The sequence below is a fragment of the Citrus clementina genome, unplaced genomic scaffold (genome assembly GCF_000493195.1).
Source record: "Citrus clementina cultivar Clemenules unplaced genomic scaffold, Citrus_clementina_v1.0 scaffold_4, whole genome shotgun sequence".
Taxonomy (NCBI): domain Eukaryota; kingdom Viridiplantae; phylum Streptophyta; class Magnoliopsida; order Sapindales; family Rutaceae; genus Citrus; species Citrus x clementina.
This window is the reverse complement of record NW_006262274.1, coordinates 20,641,574-20,661,005: the sequence shown is the minus strand read 5'-3', so window position 1 is coordinate 20,661,005 and position 19,432 is coordinate 20,641,574. Positions and strand designations below refer to the sequence as shown.

Here is a 19,432-nt window from a genome sequence, read left to right as displayed (position 1 = left end):
AGAACCTATTTATTTTCAATATTTTAAAAATATAATCGTTAACTAATTACTTAACAATTTTTTATGTTCTCCCAAAAAAAAAGGAAACAATTGATTTGGCTTTTCACAATAAAAACATGAAAATAGAGTCAACATTCTGAATGTTGCTCGCATAGCTACCAAACCTTTTGAAAGAGATTATTTAATATTTAATATATGTGGGGTGCACACTGCAGAATAATTATAATTTATATTTACAAAAAAGCAGTAGAATGCTATGGAAATTGGAAAGAACCTGATAAGAAAATAATACAAAATTTGCTGTACTTCATGATTGTATAAAATAACAGGGAGCCGGAAGTTAAAAAAATGACAAAAGATCTGGAAGAACCAAAAATAAAAATAAAAAAATTGGCGGAAATATCACATGGATTTAAATTAAAATCAGAAATTAAAAAAAAAAAAAAAAAAAAACAAGAGCAGCCAACGCATAACATAACAGTGACCGTCTAAGCACTTGGTATAAAATAAAACGCACGGATATCGCTTTCGGCCACTCCTGCTTCCGCTTTACACACTTCTCACACTCCAGATCTGATCCAAATCAATCCCAACTAGTAAGGTAATCCTTTCTTCTTCTTCTTCTCCAATTTTTTTTTTTTTTTGCCTCTTTTTCATTTTCCCGCTTCTTTATTATTACTGTTATGTACCTTCAAGATCTGTTAGTTCATCTCCAACTGTTACTCCCCCACCCCCCCGGGGGCTTTGGCACAGTTTGATTGGTTTTAACATTTGATATAAGAATTTATGTATAAGATATATATATATATATATATATATATATATATATTTTCAATTATGTGGGCGTCGATAAACTTTCAATGTGAAGGTTTTACTTGGGCTTGTTTGCTTTAACCTGAAGTGTGTCAATGTGTAATTTGATGTTTAGGTTTAATGAAAAGAACTGGAAGGCAAGAAAAGAATAAGGAAATAATTAATTCTGTTGATCAATAGTATGGAAGAAAAAGATGGTTGTAAAGCATTCAAAGATTTTGATAATTTTGGGCCCTTAATTATGTGATGATTTTAGGGGCAATTTCTCTCTCTTGAACTTGAGGCGGAAACCTACACTCTTATGATAACATATCTAATCTGATTCGATGGGAATGTTTTTTAGGAGTTAAAAATTTATTATGTTTTGCTGATCGTGTTTGATCTGGCTTTCTGGATTGAGCTCTATTTTGATTCTACTGTCTGTCTTCTTGAATTTTCTTGGAAGACAGGGTGTGGGGCTTTTGGTCTTAGAAGTTGGTGAGAATGGGTCGTGGAGTTAGCAGTGGTGGGGGGCAGAGTTCATTGGGCTATCTGTTCAGCGATGGAGAGGCTCCAAAACCAGCTGCAAAAGAAGGGCAGGCTCAAAACAACGCTCCTACCCAGAAGCCTGCTCCTGCTGCTCACCCAGTAGATATTACCAAGCAGCTTCCTGCTGGTATCAACAGTACTTCAATGAACAACTATATGCGGGCAGATGGTCAGAACACTGGCAACTTCATTACGGTATGATTCCTATTCCAATAGCTTTGTTTGCATATTCTGTGATGCTTGTAATGCATCAGTGTGTGATTTTTTTAACTTGTTTGTTTGTTCTGAACATTCTAAAGGAATGGTTTTGTCTCTCTTGGGAAATTAATAAAATTGTTCTTCAGGAATAGTTTGTTCTATAGAGAGAACAGCAACCATCATTCTGTGTGAGGCATAAAAATTGTAGTCCACAATATTTTGATGCTTCGGTCTTGGGTAGTTCAAAAGACTTTTGTTTTCACTACGTTTGTGTTTTGGGGATTTGAACTGTAAAAGAACTTCTATTCTTGTTTCAGATTTCCTATTGAAGTTAGATCTTTGTTTTAAAATTTTTGTGAAGTGAGACTATTGCCGGAAATTGTTAACCATTTTGTAAATCAAATGTCTTGCTATGGTTCTAGGAAATGTAGTAGGCCCAACTAACTGCGGTGTACATCAAGACTTAAAAATGCAGCTGGTACATGTTGCATGCTTTTATGAAGTAATGAGGAATAATTTGCTTCGTGTCACATACAGAGTCAAGAAATGAGTATCTGAGCCCCTATTAGTTGGTTTCAAATAATCAATTCACTTGCGCATGAACCACTTGCGTTCATTCCCCTCCACCATTAGCATGATTTTCTTGTTAGACATTGTGCAACTTGAATTTAGTTCAAATTGTTTTTACATGATGGTTGTATCTGTCATTTAGTTTCAATAAGCCTTAAATGTCTTGGGCCTCTTAACTATGTAAAATCCAAAACTAAGTTTCCCAAAAGTATGCATTATTCTGTGAGTCTATTTAGATTGCGTAAGCTTGTTTTAACTGTCTGTTGAACGGCTAAATTTATCATTGTGATGACAGTCTCTCTGCGTTTTTTTTTTTTTTTGCAGGATCGGCCTTCAACCAAGGTCCATGCTGCCCCCGGTGGTGGATCTTCACTAGGTTACCTCTTTGGTGGTGGCAGCAACTGAGATGTGCCTCCCTATCTCCATATGAAGTATTGTTGTGATTTTTGTGAAAATGTAATTTGGATGAGGCAATGCACTCATCGTTTACATAAACAATTCAACTCGTTTGATGTTGTGATGTAATATAAAGATGGTGTGGTTGTCTGCTTAATTCAATCAAGAATATTGTTATGCATAAACTTTTGTTACAAGACGCAATTGCAATCAAAAAGTGAAGTTTTATATTTGTAATGCAAACTGTTCACTTGTCTTTTGTGCAGATAAATATTAGTTTTCTTCCTTTATTGCTTTTGTTCAAATTTTTCCCGAAGTTTATGTTCCAAATCTTCTTTCGAATGATATAAAGGGGAACAAGCTCATATATCCCTGCACCCCCGGCCCCCGGCCGACCAATCTCAATCTCAATAAAACGGGAGTATATAGCTTTTCCCCGAACCTTTTCTCCATTTACAAGTATACATGGGTCTGCAAACCATATTACAATCTAAAGTTCAAGATATTTTTTCTAAATGGCTTTGTCAAGCTCACAAGTCCGCCTAATTGGCGGCGCACATTATAGTGCAATAACTTGTACTAATCAATGGTACAATTTCACTTGGGGAGTATTAACTCTTCATTGATTTATACAAATGTTCCAGTAGTTTGAGCTGTATCCCAACCAAACAAAAACAGTTCCGACAACAAAAATTCTCTGACATCACAGGGTATACATTGACTTAAATAGGGTCATACAGGAGCAGCAGGAGCAGGGACTATTCCCCATTTCTTTCGAAGATCCTCCAAATCCTCGTGAAAGTGCTGCTCGTAATACACACACATGAGATCTGTGGACCGCATGCCAGCCCGGATGGCCCATGGAAAGTAGTGTTGGAAGAACAGTTTCCTTTGCTTCTCACTAAATCTGGCAGAGCCCCCTATAACTGATAAGAAGCACATTGGAAGGTACATTTGCTGGAACTCTATTACTTTTAGAGCAGACTCACCAATCAAGTTGGTGGGAAGACCAAAAAGGGTGTGCCAGAAGTCGTGCACCTCACGAGCCCGCATGGCCACATATGCTAGTTCATCTGTGTCCATGAACCGCACTGGTGGGCGATCATCTGGAGAGAAGTTCCTGGATCCCATAAAACTTGCATAGGCAGCACCAAATGTGTTTGGTGGTAGATCCCACGCATGGCCTACTTTTTCATATATAACCCGTGGTCGCTCCAACAGTACTGCCTATACCCCGGAAAAAAAAAAAAAGCAATGCATTAAATAATTACAAGGTTGACAATTAACTTTAAAATACACTTGAAGATAGTGACAACAAAAAGGACAAATCATAGCTGGCCAACATAGACACATTACAAAGATGTGGAGAGCTCAAACTTTCTATCACTGGCAGAAGTAGAAAAAGAGTTTCATAGTGCCAAATTATTAGATTTCAAATATTCCTGTTTCGTTGATTATTACAGTATGTGTTAAGAGTCATAAGCATAATGCAACTAAGTTGTCCCTGAGCCACACTGTTGTTTACAATCAAGCTGCATATAGTCCCAAAAAATTATCAAGGCATGGCATAATATCAAGACCAGAAAAAATTATTGAGAAAAATTCATACATAGGATGAGACTAACTGAAACAACCTCTGGAAACTGATCCAGATGATAATATGATAATTATCAAAGAATCCCAATTCACTTAAACAGGCTCCATATATATGAAGTATATTGCAATAAAACATTCAAAGTTGCATCTGATATTGCATCTGATATATTCCACAGATTCGCATGTACAGATCCTCAACCAGACGCCTAAAGAATTATTTACATTTCTCTCGACATTGCGTCCAAGACCAATAAGTCGAATCATTAGATTCTTGAGGGGAAAAAAAATTAATTACAAAAGTTGTTTGACATGTTGTTTAAGAAGCTTCACCGTATGAAACATTTTTGCTATATTTACAAACTTCATCCATGATGACTTAAAGACTTAAGAGACCAAAAAGATTGTGACTTATTATTGAGAAAAAGGAAATCCTCTGATCAAAAGATTTCTTGCAGTTATTTCTACACAGAATTAGTTAAACTCGAGATTGCTAGGTTATTGAACTAGATCGATATACCATTCCTCCAAAAAATCGTAAAAATCTTTACTTCATGTTTCAAAAAGATTGGAAACCAAGTCTCCATTTTAAGATAAACATACAGTTTTCCGCATAGAGTTTACTCATTCAAAATTCAGAATCTGCAATTCCTCTATGGACAATTTTTCATAACATACACGATGTCTAAGTGTTAAAACAGCAATAGCACAAAATAAATAATTAAAAAAAAAAAGGGCCAAACTCACAGGCACAAACCTAAGTACTATTGAATTCATTTGATCAAGCATAACAGAGTTAAAAGGTAAAGGAAGACTTACTCTGCCTTCAGGGCTCCTCTTCATTCTCTGAAGTACACTTTCAAAAGCAGGCCTGCCAGTGGTCTCTCCAAGAGCTGCTATTAGATCCGCTCTTCGTGGGTCTAGCAACGCACCAACTGCTGAACCAACAGCAACCGCTACCTGTTGCCACCCATTCAGCCGCACTCGCGCACCTTGTATCATTATATTAACCCCAAATCAAAACCTACACAATACCAGAACACCAAAAAAAAAAAGGAAAAAAAATTAAATAAAATAATAATAACACATTTCAGGATAGGGAAGGCAATGGAGTGAGTTCGGGTGGGGATCATGATCCCCAAATCCAAACTTGAAGCAATCCCAGAACCCGCCCCATGCCTGAAAAACTTTAATTGAGTCAGTTCGGAGATCTCCCTAATAATCCCCAAATGGAACTGGGACATTAATCATACAACACAAAGCACATCTATTAAAAAAAAAAAAAGAGGGAGAGAGAAAGAGAGATCAATCACAGTTTGAAAATTGATAATAATTTTATGGGAAAAAAGAATTATTATATAAAAAATTTAAATACTTCCAATAACAGTCCAAATTCAAAAGCTTTTTAGCTGGAAAATTTATCATTTCCCAGAGAAGTATATTGAGTCCAATTCCTCTAGAAACATAATTAGCAAAATCTAAGCTTATAATCATAATTAGGACCTGTAATCACTATAGTAACTATTGGAAGTGGCAATAATTATAGTAATTGTCAAAAATTTGGACGAAAAAGCATAACATATGGAAAATTTTCACACTTACAAAACCCATCAATTTTATTGCCAGCTTTTAGACCATTTAAGAAAACCGAAAGGGATAGCTAAACTTGATTTAATTTTTATATTTTAACTTTATTTACAGTGATTTTATGTGTTAAAATACTGCAATAAAAGGAAAAGCAATTACCTTCATCGAACGCAGCGACGGGTGCTTGAGCCCAGTGAGAAACGAGAACGCCGGTGAGAAAGGGTTAGCGTCTTGCGCCAAACGGGTAAAGCTTGGTCTTGACGGCGAAGCTGGGTATTTTGGCGTTCGACGCGACGGCCGGAAAGGGGAAGCTCCGTTGGAGGTGTCGTGTTGGAGAAAGGTGAGTTTGGGTTTTGGTGTCGCGTCGTTGTCGGCTGTGATTTTGAGAGAGGTGAGTTTGGATCTACGGTTTTAGTTTTACGATAGTGTGTTGAGTTTTTTTTTTTAATTATTTTGTTAAATTAAATAACTTTTAGTTGGGCGAATTTAAAACATATTTTATTTTGAAAAAGAAAAAAAATCTTGGATTTGGGTCCGGGTTCGGGTTTGGGGACATAAAATTCTCAAACTAAATCCGAAATATAATTGGGACTCGGGCGAAACTTTCTGGGAGTCCATGTGTCCAACTCAAATTTATCATGACGCGCGGGTACGAGCCCCCCGCTAAAACATTACCCAGGTAATTTTCAGGGACCTCCCCTGAGGTTTACCGTATTGACACATAGAGAGAATATATCCACATAATTACAACCACCTCTCCTCCGGTTAGTATCCGGTTTGTTTGACTGTTGAAATGACTAAATTACCCTTTCCACCAAAAGTAAAGTGAAATGAAAAAAAAAAAGAGTTGTACCCATGTTTACAAGTTACGACAACTAAAATGAATCATTTACTCACTTTATCATCATCAATGAGTTGAGATTTTAAATCTCTTCTTTACTTTACTGTAAAGCACCACGATCATTGTCGTGACTGCAAATTCAGTCATTCCCATTACGGTCACTGGATTCCTGAAAGTCAGAACCAAAACAACTGCGGCAAGAGCTGCCTTTGCATTGCCAAGCACCTGTAAAGTCAATGTACATGTATGCTTTTTGACCAAAAATTTGGTCAAAATAACCAAATAAGCAATGGTGGCATTCCCAAGTAACAAGTACACAATGAATCTGTCTTCTCAAGCTTTCTCAATTGTAATTGCGGCCACATGCCTTCAATGTAGAGGATAAATGGAAGAAAGATCGATGCAGCCATGAGTGCCATATAAACCAACAAATTCATAGAATTTATTTTTTCAGCCTTTGACGTTAACATGATTTGTTGAATAGCAGATTTCGAAGCACGCCTAGTTGTGGATCCAATACAAACCAAGAACCCAAGTAAATAAAATAGGGGCTCGCTGTTGCTAGCCAACACAATAACAAGCACAACTGGCATCAATGCACAGTAAACCTCGGCAAATTCTTTCTTGCAAGTAAGCAGAAAAGTGGAAATTGCGTTGAAGAACGGGGTCGCAGCTCCAATGGCATACCTCAGCGAAGTGTTGCTGCAAACAACTGAGAAACAGAAGATGGCACTCAAAGCAAAGATTTTCAGAAATTGCTTTTGTGATAAAATCGTTTTTAATCTTGATAAAGCTTCAGGCAAAAGGAGATGCTTCTTCATATCTTTAAAAAGATGAAATTAGTGCTATGGTTACGTGGAAGAGAAAGAGAAAGTTAAGTGGATGTTTTCTTTTGTCTACTGGTTAATGCAAAGTATTGGTTAACAAAGTGTAACAATTAATATTTATCGTATATCAATAAAATATCAACTTGAATTTTGAATTATTTTAAATTTTAAATACATTTTTACACATTTATCCTTATATACTGACGACATATGTATTTTTATACTAATAAGAGGGGAGTTGGTTGTAATTACGTGGATACATTCTCTCTATGTGTCAATACGGTAAATCTTGTCCCTAAAAATTATCCAAAATTGCCCACCCAATCTGAGGAATCGGAGAAGACCAAAATACAAAAGCTATTTGTGTTTGTTAGCACGAGGCTGCAATTTTACAAAGCACGCGGTGAACGGAACTGCCGGCTTAATAATAAATAATATATTATACATATGATGCGCGCGATCCCATGGAGGATCCCATTTATACACGTAATATTTCTTCGGTACATTTGTTTTAGTTGTTGAACTTTCAAACACGGGGGATGTAGCTCAAATGGTAGAGCGCTCGCTTTGCATGCGAGAGGTACAGGGTTCGATCCCCTGCATCTCCACTGTAAAAAATTATATTTTTCACTATACGTACACGCAGAAAATTACTCGTATTTAGTTGGAAAGTTCACCTCCAAATAAACTGTATTTAGGTTTAATAATGGAAATTGATAACAACACTTTTCTCTTAATAAAATAGTAATAAGGTTTTGCACTTGGATGCAAATGCACATACCCATCACCATCTGAATCTCTACTCTATTGATTGATTCAAGTGTTTCTCAATCTTATTCAGCTTGTAAGGAAAACAAGATTGGCTTGAATCAAATTAGGAAACTAAAATATCCTCATATCAAGCAGATGCATCATGCAAGGAAATTGCAGACGATGAGAGCCTATTTCTGATAGCAGGTAATTGTAACTCCACTAAAAATACAATTTTAAGTTTGCTTTGTACCCAATACTTAAATTGCATATCATCAATAATCTTGAACTCTTTATTGGGCAATATTGCCCCCAACAAAACTCACCTAGTTATAATCATCTTTTAATTTCCCTTAAAGTCCAATGTTTGCAAATTTATTATGATTCAAAAAGCAATATATAGTAAACTGGAAAGGTTGAAATCCCAATCACTAGTCAAAAGCCCACTAAAAACACCCAAGCTCAGCTAATCATTGCAGAAGCTTCAGACATTAAAATTAAAGTAAATTTAAATAAGTAACTGTTATACACTAAAACGAAAGCCAAAATCGTTCAATATAGTAAATTGAACCGTTAAACACTGGTCAAGTTCTTTAACATGCATTATAACAATCAATTAGAATTAAAACGAATTTCTAGTAGCTGCGAAATCAATATGTGAAATCTGCTACAATTTCATCAGATATTAGAAAAACTTATTGAGTAATCAATAAATTGTTGATTTCAAGATCAGTTAAAGATCTCTTGAATTCTTATATGTTTAAATGCCAATAAAATAAAATAAAAAAAAGCTAAAGAAACCTATCTAATGATGACAAAGAGAAGCTAAATTACAGGACTTTTAGGGATCTCAATCTTTTTATTTTTTACATCGACAACATCCATCATAAAATAAGTGACTTTCGTTATTTTTAAAATATAAAATAACTTTATTATTGCCGTTATAAAGTTATTCACTTATCCATCACAAAATAAGTGACTTTCGTTATGTCCATATTTATAATTGTTACTGCTAGATCGATGTAAAGCTCAATCTAAAACCACCAAGATCTCACTAAACTCTGTGATTAGTGATTTAGGCATACCAATTAGTAACACACACAAATGAACCAACGGAAACAAATAAACAAGAGGCACAAATTTTAAATGGTTCAGTCTAGAGATAGCCTACACCATTGAAAAATAGAGTAGCAATCTTATTTTAATGACCGAGAACAAGCTACAAGACTCATGAAGAAGATACAAGCTTTCATAATCTGATAACCACAACCTCTCAGACGATATATACAAATCTGGAGGAATCTAGAAAGATTGCTGCTCAGCCAGTTGTACTTTGGGTTTATTATAACAAACCCAAAATTTTCCGGCCTTCATAACAGCCTCTAACAACCTTGAACCCGGCTTAGATCTCGTCCACAACTCATGTCTTGAATAAGCGAACAAAACGATTTCAAGACTTGTCATTTTGAGCAAGTAAATCACGTGAACCAGCAAGTGACTTGCTTACTGCAATTGACTGAAATTACAATGCTATTGTCTGTGTCATTTTAATTCCAACCGACATGTCAATTTGATCAATCTCACACTCCAACAACAGTGACATAAGGCGCCACATAAACCCTCATTTTATTATTATTATTATTATTATTATTAGTGTGTGTATTAATTGACGTTGATATTACAGTGAACTTACAATTTGATACCATTGCCGTCAAAATGGCGTTTGCTTAAATCTGAAGACAATTGCATAGAGGAAGTTCCGCGTGAGATTAATGAAGTTGTAATTTATGATGTTGTGATTGACTGGGGATACAAAGAAAGCCCAGGCTTTAAGCAAAAATTCAAAAACCTCTACTAATATTACTTGATAATACAACCCATTTTATTATGAGAAAATAAAAAGCCTATGAGCAAGCCATTACGAGTTGGAAATAAAAGTCAAATTAACAGCCTGATGAGTTCAAATCTCTGCATTAATAACTAATGCGGGAAACAAACTGACTTTATTTGAACTAGTGCTTGGCACCAGAAGCATAAGAAGGAAATAAAGTGGGACAAATTGAAGTTTCTGAAATTCATCTTCAACAGCACGAGTAATGAATTTCAATGGCGTTACTTTTTTGGAATATTAGCTTAAGCGCTGCCGGCAACGCAAAGCCATTGACCAACGAAGATGGCATCACAGTTGAGATTGGGGTTGATGGCACTAAAGAACTCGGTGCTCAAGTTGAACTCTTTTGCAACGTCAAAACAAGTATCTCCTTCTTGTGTACCATACACTGAATCACAAGTTGGGAGAGATTTTACCGCCCCACCGACTGCATGAATGCGCATTTCATTAATCATAAACAATTAATTTACAAATTACATGCACATGCATTATCAAGTTATAAAATCATAAAAAAAATTTAATCTCTAATTAATAGTGGAATGCAAATACTTACCGGACAACGTGCGACTTTCAGCCAGAGACACAATGAGGAGAAGAGCAAGGACCAAAGCTAAACTGCGAAACACAGAGGTTTTGTTGCTGGCCATGTCTCAATTAATTAATTTCTGTATTGATTTCGGTTAGCTAATAGAACTCTACGCTCTTTGTGATCCGTGTTATGAATTCCTTCAAGCCTCATTTATTTATAGTGAAAGTTACATGAAAGAGACAGGAGAAACCTTCTATGTTTTGATTTCTACACAGTTAACAGCCGGCTTTGAAATCATTTGATTTATAAAATAACCTCAACATTGTTACGGACTGCAATAATTAACTTAAGAATGCATTGGCGGAGTACACTAGAAAAATTAACCTTGCATTTACATGCGTTCTACAAAATAGGAGAAAAAAAAAATTTGGAAATTCCGACGCCTGAGAGATTCGAACTCTCGCGGGGAAACCCCATGTACTTAGCAGGCACACGCCTTAACCACTCGGCCAAAGCGTCGGTTTCGTAGTGTTTATCACAAATGATAATATGTTTATATTATTCTTTCAACATACTAAATTAATAAACTCCACATCCAATTATCCTAATACAATTAAAAAAATTGTCACCAGGTATACATATTTTTAGTAAATCATGCATACAGGAAGACGCTCAATAACAGAATCAACGTAGAAATTTCCTCCTTTAAGAAAAAAAAAAAAAAAAGGGTGGCTCAATAACGTGATAAGGACTTCAATTTGAAAGCAACGCCATATTAAGAACCAAAATGTATATTGTTAAAGTAGTTTGTATCATTAGCTGAAAGGAAAAAAAAAATGGGTAAAGTGCTTATTAAACAGTCATGGTTAGAAATATAAGTCTTATTTGGGATTGAGATACTATAACTTTTAAGCTACAATCAGCTGCTGTGGAAAAAAGTTATAAATATGAAATAAAAGTTAATAATTTGTAGTTAATATAAATTTTAAATAATAATTTTTACAAAATTATTAAAGAAATAATAAATTTTTCATGATACAAGTGAAAAACTATATCAACATAACTTTCAAGATACAACCGTTAGTGTTTACTAAACACTTTAGTACTATAGTTTTTAAGCTACTACTGCTCAACCTCAATTTTAAACGCACCCATAGTCGAAGAAAGTTATTTAATATAGTTTTTATATATCTAACAATAACCTTTGTAGTGGAATACACCTGCTTGCTTAATATAGCCATCTTCATTTATACCAAGAAGTGATGTGTGAAGGAAATACTTGACGTGAATGAAATGTATTTTTTCAAAAATATGAATACATATCTTTTAAAAATAAATTGAGATAATTGAGAGATGGGGGTTGATGAAATAAATTTAGGGGTTAAATATGATTCCTCATTAAGTTATTAATCTATCTGTTTCCATTTGGCCCCAAATTTGTGTACAATTTTGCTCAAGTACTACTCTATTAATATTTTATATTGTCGCCCATCTACTTTCTAATTAAACAAATTCTTTAATCTTTGTCCCATAAATTGTAGTTAATTAAAAGTGAGCGTGCTTACATGATATTGGTTGGCTGAATGGGCGATTAGTGAAGCTAACTAGGTAGTAATGGAATCAAAAATGATTTTCTAAGAATAGTTTTTATAATACTTTGCTAATTAGAGAAATTAGATTGAAGTATTGAACATTAAAATTTAAGTCAAAAATATATTAGTTTATAATAAATTAATAATTTTAAAATCCATGCAAAATATATTTGTCGTGGTCAAAGGACGTTATTAAGTCAAGAAAATAATTTTTCTCTCATTTATTTTATAGGTTGAGGGCAACTAAATTTGAGAGCTAACTGAAATAAACTCTGAACCAAAGTAAACCCTAAAGATAGACCCAACACCAATTTGAAAGCACAGTAAAGAGTTAATTTGAAAACAACCTAACCAAAATTATTAAAAAGACTGAAACAAATAGGTAAATTGAATTATAATTGTTGATGAAATTTGAAGCCGATTAAGGAAAACCAAGCCTAATATTTACATTAGGAAAGTCTTGCAGTTATGCCCAAATAGGGAACTTAAGAGTTGGACTGCTATCCAAAGACAAACGGAACCCATTTCCCTATACTTTCGCTCCAAGTTGTTAACTCAATTCTCTGCCGTTTGGATTTTGGAGACAAGAGAAGAAGTTGGTTTGAACATGACAATAAATTTAGTTTCCTTACTTGATGGATTACGAATCCTTCAGCTATATATTAGTTAAACAAAGTATTTAACATTATATAAAGACACAACACAGTACGTCTGGCGGTGTTCATCTCTTATTGTAGCAATTCAATGATGTTGTCGTTCCACTTCGACGGGCTTCGTATGGTGCTGGCAAGGAGCAAACCCTCAAGATTGATCAAAGCAGGCAAATGCACGAGTCTGATAAAACAAACTCAGAGTCATCTAAGTTTGCTGAAGAAGAGAAGAGAGTGCGTGATGAGGCAGACTCGTTCTGATATTGCTCAGCTTCTTCAAGATCAACAACTTCAGAAAGCTTTGTATAAGGCTAAGCAACTGTACAAGGACCAGTCTTTGTTATCTGCATACAGCCAAATAGAGGAGTTTTGTGGATGCATTGCCACCAATATGCCTCAAATCCGCAGGACTACCGGCGGCTTCGAATCTTTGCCTATTGACGTCCTTGAAGCGGCTTCAAGTTTAGTATTTGCTGCCTCGAGATGTGGGGAATTGCCAGAACTAAATTCAATGAGGTGTCTGTTTAAAAGATGCTTTGGTTATCAATTTGAAGCGGCCAGTGTTGAATTACAGAAGGGGAATCTTGTGAATTCAAAGATGAAGCAGAATCTATGCATAAGGTCTGTACCTGTTGATGAAAAGATCAAGTTGATCAAGGAAATAGCAGAAGAAAACAGTCTTGAACTGTGGTTTCAGGATTTTTCCGGGACCATTCCCGCAGGCCATCCTGAAGCAGACAAGCAAGAGAGATATTCATCGGCATTGAAAAGTTCACGAAGAAGATCATCATGGGGTCCCTTTCCCTGGAGAGAGAATCATAACCACAAAGCGTTACTCGAAGAATGTCATTCTTTGGAAAGTTCGATTGACAACGAACAAAACGGAAACTTGTCCTACCCTAGCCATCATGTCCACCCAAAGCTTCCAGAATATGAAGATGTAGTGGCTAAACTTACATACCTAAACCTAAAGCAGCGGATTCAGTGTTTTGAGACCACTCCAGTTCCAGGCCATTCTGAAGCTGACAAACAAGAAACTATGTCATCGGCATTCACAAATTCAAGCTCGAATTCTGATCCCGTGACAGACAACAACCGCATAGTGTTATTCAAAGGTCTTTCTTTGGATAGCTCTATTGATAAATTGAAAGAGCAAAATGGTAAGTTCTGTTGCTCAGGCCATGTCCATCCAAAGCTTCCAGAATATGAAGATGTGTTGGCTAAACTTACAGACCTGAAAGTGACGTACAAGCTGCGGCGGCTCGGTGGAGGGAGTTCTGATTAGAGAATGTTTAACTTAGATACTTATTTATGAATTGTAATGTAATTCTTAATACTTATTCACGTTATTGTAATTCTCATCAGAAATTAATAAAGAAGTTCTTTTTTTTCCTAAATAAGTAATCAGATAAGCGTCGAGTTTACATCATCTGACTATGGTCGATCATGTGAATATCCTTTAATTTGCATATTTGTTCAGGCATCTACGGCTAATTTGTTCAGAAGTATGAATATTTTGAATTGTCGAGCAGTAGTTGGGTTCACTAATACAAATCTAGATCATTGCGCAATTCTAAAAACAAGCCTTGCTATCAAATGTAATTCGAATGGTTAGCATTTGAAGCTAAAATGCTAGACTGCAAAAATTTGATTATATGCATAAAGACTACATGATGAGCCCGAAATATCATTTTAATTAACTGCTTTTCAAACTCGACTTTTCAAGAGGAATAACAAAGAAATTTTTTATCTAGGTTAGAGAATCATTCATTAGTGATTTTTCAATATATGTTATAGGGTAAAGATTCACCCTCTGTACATCATTAAAAAAAAGAGTAATGATACAGTCACAAACTCTTGTACAAACTTATTTTGTACAAACTGACGTGGCATTAATTCATTGGTTGAATGAAAATATAAATTAATAAAAATAAATCATGTGCGCCAAGTGATATTTAATTCAACCAATCTTATCATGCCACATCAGTTTGTACAAAATAAGTTTGTACAAGAGTTTGTGGCTGTATCATTACTCTAAAAAAAATATAAAATTTAATGTCCAATCTTTTCGTGTTGATATACGTGGCTTACCATTAAAAATTTTAGGAAAATTATCAGTCATATACCATTAAATGACACTCGTATCAAAGGTGCTACAACATTTTTCAAGTGTATCACTCGTATACTCTAAGTTGACAAAACACTTCTGCCGTCCACCAATCCGTTAACTTCCGTTAGAAAGTTAACAGAATTGTGGCAAATTGACTATTTCGCCATTGAAACTCAAAATGAGGTAAAAAGATAAATTTATCCCAAAAATTAATGTAAATTTTCAATACACAATTTTTTTTATTTTTTTACTAACAATACGTTTTTTTATTAAAAAATATGAATTATTAATGGTACATATTATTAACAATTATCCGTAAAAAAATTCATATTATATCGTAAAAAATTATTAACAACATATTATTTACAATTATACATATTATATCATAAAAAATTCCAGTTGGAGCTTGGAGGAGTGGATTCGATTGTAAAGTAGTTTTTTTAGCAATTATTAATAATTATCCGATAAATGAGATGACATGTCATTTTTATCAAAATATATCATATGACATATCATTTTTTATTAGGTAAATGGGATGACATGTCGTTTTTTAGGGAAAAAAATACTAGATTACCCTTATGATGTCAGCGCTTGCAAACGGCAATTAACGGATTGATGGATGACAAAAGTGTTTGATCAATTTAGGGTATACGAGTGATATACTTGAAAAGTGTTGTAGCACGTTTGATATTGATGTCATTTTAAGGATATATGATTGGTAATTTTTCCAAAATTTTAATATCTTTTTTATAATTAAAAATTTTATTCTTATCGACACTTATCACCATTTAATCTATATTATAATAAATTTGTGCGCTTACAAGTATAATAAAATTTACACAACAAAATTTTGGAGTCATTTTGTGTAATTCTCACCAAATTAATTAGCTTATACAAAGCTTAACCAAATTTGAGCTTTGGTTAACCTTATCCAAAGCTTTTCTGAAGCTGTTGATCTTGAAGCATCTGAGCAAAACGTGTCTGCCTCATCATGCACTCTCTTCTCTTCTACAGAAAACTTAGATGACTCTGAGCTTGTTTTATCAGACTCATGCATTTGCCCGCTTTGATCAATCTTGAGGGTTTGCTCCTTGCCAGCACCATACGAAGCCCGTCGAAGTGGAACAACAACATCATTGAAGTACTACAACAAGAGTTTAAGAGGTTAAATACAAAACGTATAACAACTATGTTGTGTCTTCATATGGTGTTCGATAGCCTAACATATAGCTGAAGGATTTGTAATCCATCAAATAAGGAAACTAGATTTATTTTCAAGTTCAAGACAGCTTTCCTTCTTCTCTTGTTTCCAAAAGCGAAAGTATAGTATATGAGTTAACAACTTAAGGCGCAAGTACAGTTTATGAGATGAGTTTTACTTTAGCATGCTGATATTGTTGAAGGCTTAGGCCAAACGTTTGCAGAAGCCCAAATCTGTCTCAGGTTTCCTTTTCGGCCAACATTTCCCAACAGAAAACTGAAAACGCCCTCCCTTTGTTTATTTATTTTAACTTTACACTCTCTTATCTGTTTTCTGCCTTCTCATCTTCTCGCAGTCGAACTTCAAAATTATTCTGGCAAGCGGCAACCACGGGCAAGAAGTCCCAATTCATAGCTGAAAAAACCTTTTATCCTGTGCTTTGCTTCTTGAAACACACAACTGAGAGTTTGACTTTTTTCTTTCCAATATAATTTGTTGTTGCATGCCTTTTGTTTAGCATGCATGTCAACTGTTTGATTAAATTCCTATTCTCACGCTTTAACTGTCTTTGTTGTCTTCTCTACAAATATTTGTTTACGGAACTATGTTTGTAGGATTATAAACTCTGCAAAGCCAACTCTTTGTGTATATGGGTATTAGAAATCTCGGGAAATATGATCACACAATATATCTGCCATGATTTATTTGATCTAAGTTGATCACCGTTCTTAAATTTTTATTTTCACCAACAGTTGTTGTGATTATATTTTCTTCGGGCATGAATTGGGTTGTACAGAATTCTGTTCTGTCAGTTCACTGAATGGCAGTGCTAAATTTTATATCTCAGTCAACAGTCGGTATAAAAATAGGTCTCCTAACAACAATGAATTTCAGATCCATCTCATTTTATTTCTATTCTTCTATTGCAGTTTTGATGACATAAAACTCCATGCTTTCAAGTCTGCAAGTGAATATGCTTATGCAACTATGTACAGTAAATGCATGAATGCATTATATATGCTCTCTGTCTCATAAATCAAAATGCTGGCCAGACGATTAAGCCTGACTATACCGTTAACTACCTTCCTTCATGCACAAAGCCAGCATGTATGCCTTTTAACCACCACCGAGCCAAATCATCCCCAACTCACCAGTTGTACCAACAGAGCCCCAGTTGACCCAGGCCACCTCGTCCGAGTCTGCACCATCCTTTACCAACAGCAATACTCACCCGAATCACGTCTCCACTCAAGCCTCTCCTCATGCAACTTCAACCTTACACGTGAATTTTTTCTTCAAATCTGCAACAACTTTCCCCTCTCTTGGCGTCCTGTTTACCTCTTTTTTCAATATACTCAAAAGGCACAACCATGCTTTGCTCACAACTCTATAACCTTTAACAGGATGGTGGACATTATAGGTAAATCTAGAAATATTGATCTTTTCTGGGAGACTTTGCAAGAGATGGGAAGGAGGCGTTTGGTCAATGATAAAACTTTCAAGATTGCGTTGATGACATTGGCTGAGGTGAGGGAGTTGAAAAAGATGGTGAATTTTTTTCATATAATGAATGATTGTGGGTGTGAGTATAGTTTGGAGATGTTAAACAAGGTAGTGAAAACTTTGTGTCAAAGGAAGCTTGTTGTTGAGGCAAAGTATTTGATTTTAAAGTTGAGCGAATGGATTAAGCCAAATGAGATTGCTTATGGATGGTTAATTAAAGGGTATTGTGATGTTGGTGACTTGATTGAGGCCTCCAAGATTTGGAACTTGATGACTGATGAAGGGTTCGAGCCAAGTATTGATGTGGTTGATAAAATGATCGAGACCTTCTTTAAGATAAATAAAGATGATGAGGCCATGAAGGTCTTCCAGATGATGAGGGTTAAGAGAATGGATGATTTGGGCCTCTCAACTTACAGGATTGTCATTGACTGGATGTGTAAAAGAGGCAAAATTTCTCAAGCGTACACAATGCTTGAGGAAATGTTCAAGAGAGGGATTGAAGCTGATAATTTAACGCTATCATCCATAATTTATGGGCTTTTAGCAAGGGGTAGACTTAGAGAAGCCTACAAGGTTGTTGAGGAGATTGAAAAACCAGATATTAGTCTGTACCATGGATTGATAAAGGGGCTTTTAAGGTTGAGAAGGGCAAGGGAAGCAACACAAGTATTCAGAGAGATGATAAAGAGAGGGTGTGAACCTACAATGCATACCTACATTATGTTATTGCAAGGGCATTTGGGGAAGAGAGGGAGGAAAGGTCCTGACCCACTTGTGAATTTTGACACCATATTTGTCGGAGGTTTAGTGAAGGCAGGGAAGTCATTAGATGCTGCTAAGTATGTGGAGAGAGTGATGAATAGAGGAGTTGAGGTACCTAGATTTGATTACAATAAATTTTTGCATTATTATTCCAACGAGGAAGGAGTGGTTATGTTTGAGGAAGTGGGGAAGAAATTAAGGGAGGTTGGGTTGGCTGATTTGGCTGATATATTCCAAAGGTACGGCAAGAAAATGGCTACTAGAGAGAGGAGAAGAAATAGAGCAATTGAACCATGAGATGAGTTTCTCGACACAGTTTGCGAATCTGTTTACTGGTTTAAATTACTGTAAATGAAACACTCTGTATTACAGGAACCGAGATGATGAAATTATTGGTTATTTTACTTGAAAAGTTGAGTATCAAATGCTAGTTTAAAATGGCACTTCAGGCGTCTTACATTGTAGCCTTCATGCATGTTCTAATTAAATTTCTGCTGTCTTAGCATTTTCACTATTAACCATGCATCTGCATTGCATATGACGCCTGCAAGGGTTGTTGTTTAGAGAGGCATAGAGTTATTTAATCCAATTAATTGAATTATGCCCCTCAGTTTTTACAGGAGTCTATAGTTTATCTTAACTCTTGTTTTAATCATTAGAAATTTCTGACGAGTTAATCTTAGAACTCAAGGATTGCCAAAAGTGTGATCTTGAATTCACATATAGGAAAAGTGTATGACAATTTAATTCAAATTATTAAAGCCGTTGATGGAACTTCATTATTTTTTTCAAATGAGTGGAACCTCATTTTGAAACATCACTCGTTGCTTGGCATCAGTAATCACCTATTGAGCCAACCAGTATCATGTAAGCGAATTCAATATTAATTAATTACAAACTTGTTGAATAAATAATATATACTTAAATCTGAATGTGGATGGGCGTAATAGGAGTACTTTGAGCACAAGTTGTAATTAAATTTGGGCCCATATGCAACCAGATGGGTTAATGACTTAATGGCTTAGAATTAAATTAGGAACAAATTCGGGTGCAGAGCCTATAATAAATGAGCAGGGTTTGGGCGGCAA

The 19,432-nt window shown here is 35.2% G+C and overlaps 4 protein-coding genes, 2 non-coding genes and 1 pseudogene across 7 annotated transcripts; 4 read left to right on the top strand and 3 right to left on the bottom strand.

Moving 5' to 3' along the window:
- Window positions 1-480: 480 nt before the first annotated feature.
- LOC18043770 (protein SPIRAL1-like 2) lies at window positions 481-2,742 on the top strand. The gene is made up of 3 exons (XM_006437843.2): window positions 481-601; window positions 1,263-1,536; window positions 2,434-2,742. Exons 2-3 carry the CDS (start codon window positions 1,297-1,299, stop codon window positions 2,512-2,514), a joined length of 321 nt encoding a protein of 106 aa, XP_006437906.1. The 5' UTR covers window positions 481-601; window positions 1,263-1,296; the 3' UTR covers window positions 2,515-2,742.
- Window positions 2,743-2,988: 246 nt separating this feature from the next.
- Window positions 2,989-6,133, bottom strand: LOC18043769 (ubiquinone biosynthesis protein COQ4 homolog, mitochondrial). The gene is made up of 3 exons (XM_006437840.2): window positions 5,845-6,133; window positions 4,918-5,122; window positions 2,989-3,732 (listed from the first exon to the last, which is right to left on the bottom strand). Exons 2-3 carry the CDS (start codon window positions 5,098-5,100, stop codon window positions 3,238-3,240), a joined length of 678 nt encoding a protein of 225 aa, XP_006437903.1. The 5' UTR covers window positions 5,101-5,122; window positions 5,845-6,133; the 3' UTR covers window positions 2,989-3,237.
- Window positions 6,134-6,592: 459 nt separating this feature from the next.
- On the bottom strand, window positions 6,593-7,347 carry LOC18043768 (annotated as a pseudogene).
- Window positions 7,348-7,888: 541 nt separating this feature from the next.
- On the top strand, window positions 7,889-7,961 carry TRNAA-UGC. The gene has a single exon. It is a non-coding gene; the product is annotated as a tRNA-Ala (tRNA).
- A 2,999-nt stretch (window positions 7,962-10,960) lies between these two features.
- TRNAS-GCU lies at window positions 10,961-11,042 on the bottom strand. The gene has a single exon. It is a non-coding gene; the product is annotated as a tRNA-Ser (tRNA).
- A 1,964-nt stretch (window positions 11,043-13,006) lies between these two features.
- Window positions 13,007-14,050, top strand: LOC18043766. The gene has a single exon (XM_006437836.2). It carries the CDS (start codon window positions 13,007-13,009, stop codon window positions 14,048-14,050), a length of 1,044 nt encoding a protein of 347 aa, XP_006437899.2.
- Window positions 14,051-15,812: 1,762 nt separating this feature from the next.
- Window positions 15,813-18,718, top strand: LOC18043398 (putative pentatricopeptide repeat-containing protein At1g26500). 2 transcript variants are annotated; one of them, XM_006437835.2, is made up of 2 exons: window positions 15,813-16,039; window positions 17,006-18,718. In XM_006437835.2, exon 2 carries the CDS (start codon window positions 17,118-17,120, stop codon window positions 18,639-18,641), a length of 1,524 nt encoding a protein of 507 aa, XP_006437898.1. In that variant the 5' UTR covers window positions 15,813-16,039; window positions 17,006-17,117; the 3' UTR covers window positions 18,642-18,718. The 2 variants fall into 2 exon arrangements, with proteins under 2 accessions (XP_006437898.1, XP_024041081.1); XM_024185313.1 differs by lacking the exon at window positions 15,813-16,039 and adding an exon at window positions 16,298-16,318 and having other exon boundaries at window positions 16,432-18,718.
- Window positions 18,719-19,432: the final 714 nt, after the last annotated feature.

Excerpts from the sequence above, each read along its gene's own strand:
- LOC18043770 (XM_006437843.2), top strand. The coding sequence starts at position 1,297 with ATGGGTCGTGGAGTTAGCAGTGGTGGGGGGCAGAGTTCATTGGGCTAT. Across the intron at positions 1,537-2,433 it reads ACACTGGCAACTTCATTACG|GATCGGCCTTCAACCAAGGT; the intron begins GTATGATTCCTA and ends TTTTTTTTGCAG.
- LOC18043769 (XM_006437840.2), bottom strand. The coding sequence starts at position 5,100 with ATGATACAAGGTGCGCGAGTGCGGCTGAATGGGTGGCAACAGGTAGCG. Across the intron at positions 3,733-4,917 it reads AGAGGAGCCCTGAAGGCAGA|GCAGTACTGTTGGAGCGACC; the intron begins GTAAGTCTTCCT and ends TCCGGGGTATAG.
- LOC18043766 (XM_006437836.2), top strand. The coding sequence starts at position 13,007 with ATGAGGCAGACTCGTTCTGATATTGCTCAGCTTCTTCAAGATCAACAA.
- LOC18043398 (XM_006437835.2), top strand. The coding sequence starts at position 17,118 with ATGCTGGCCAGACGATTAAGCCTGACTATACCGTTAACTACCTTCCTT.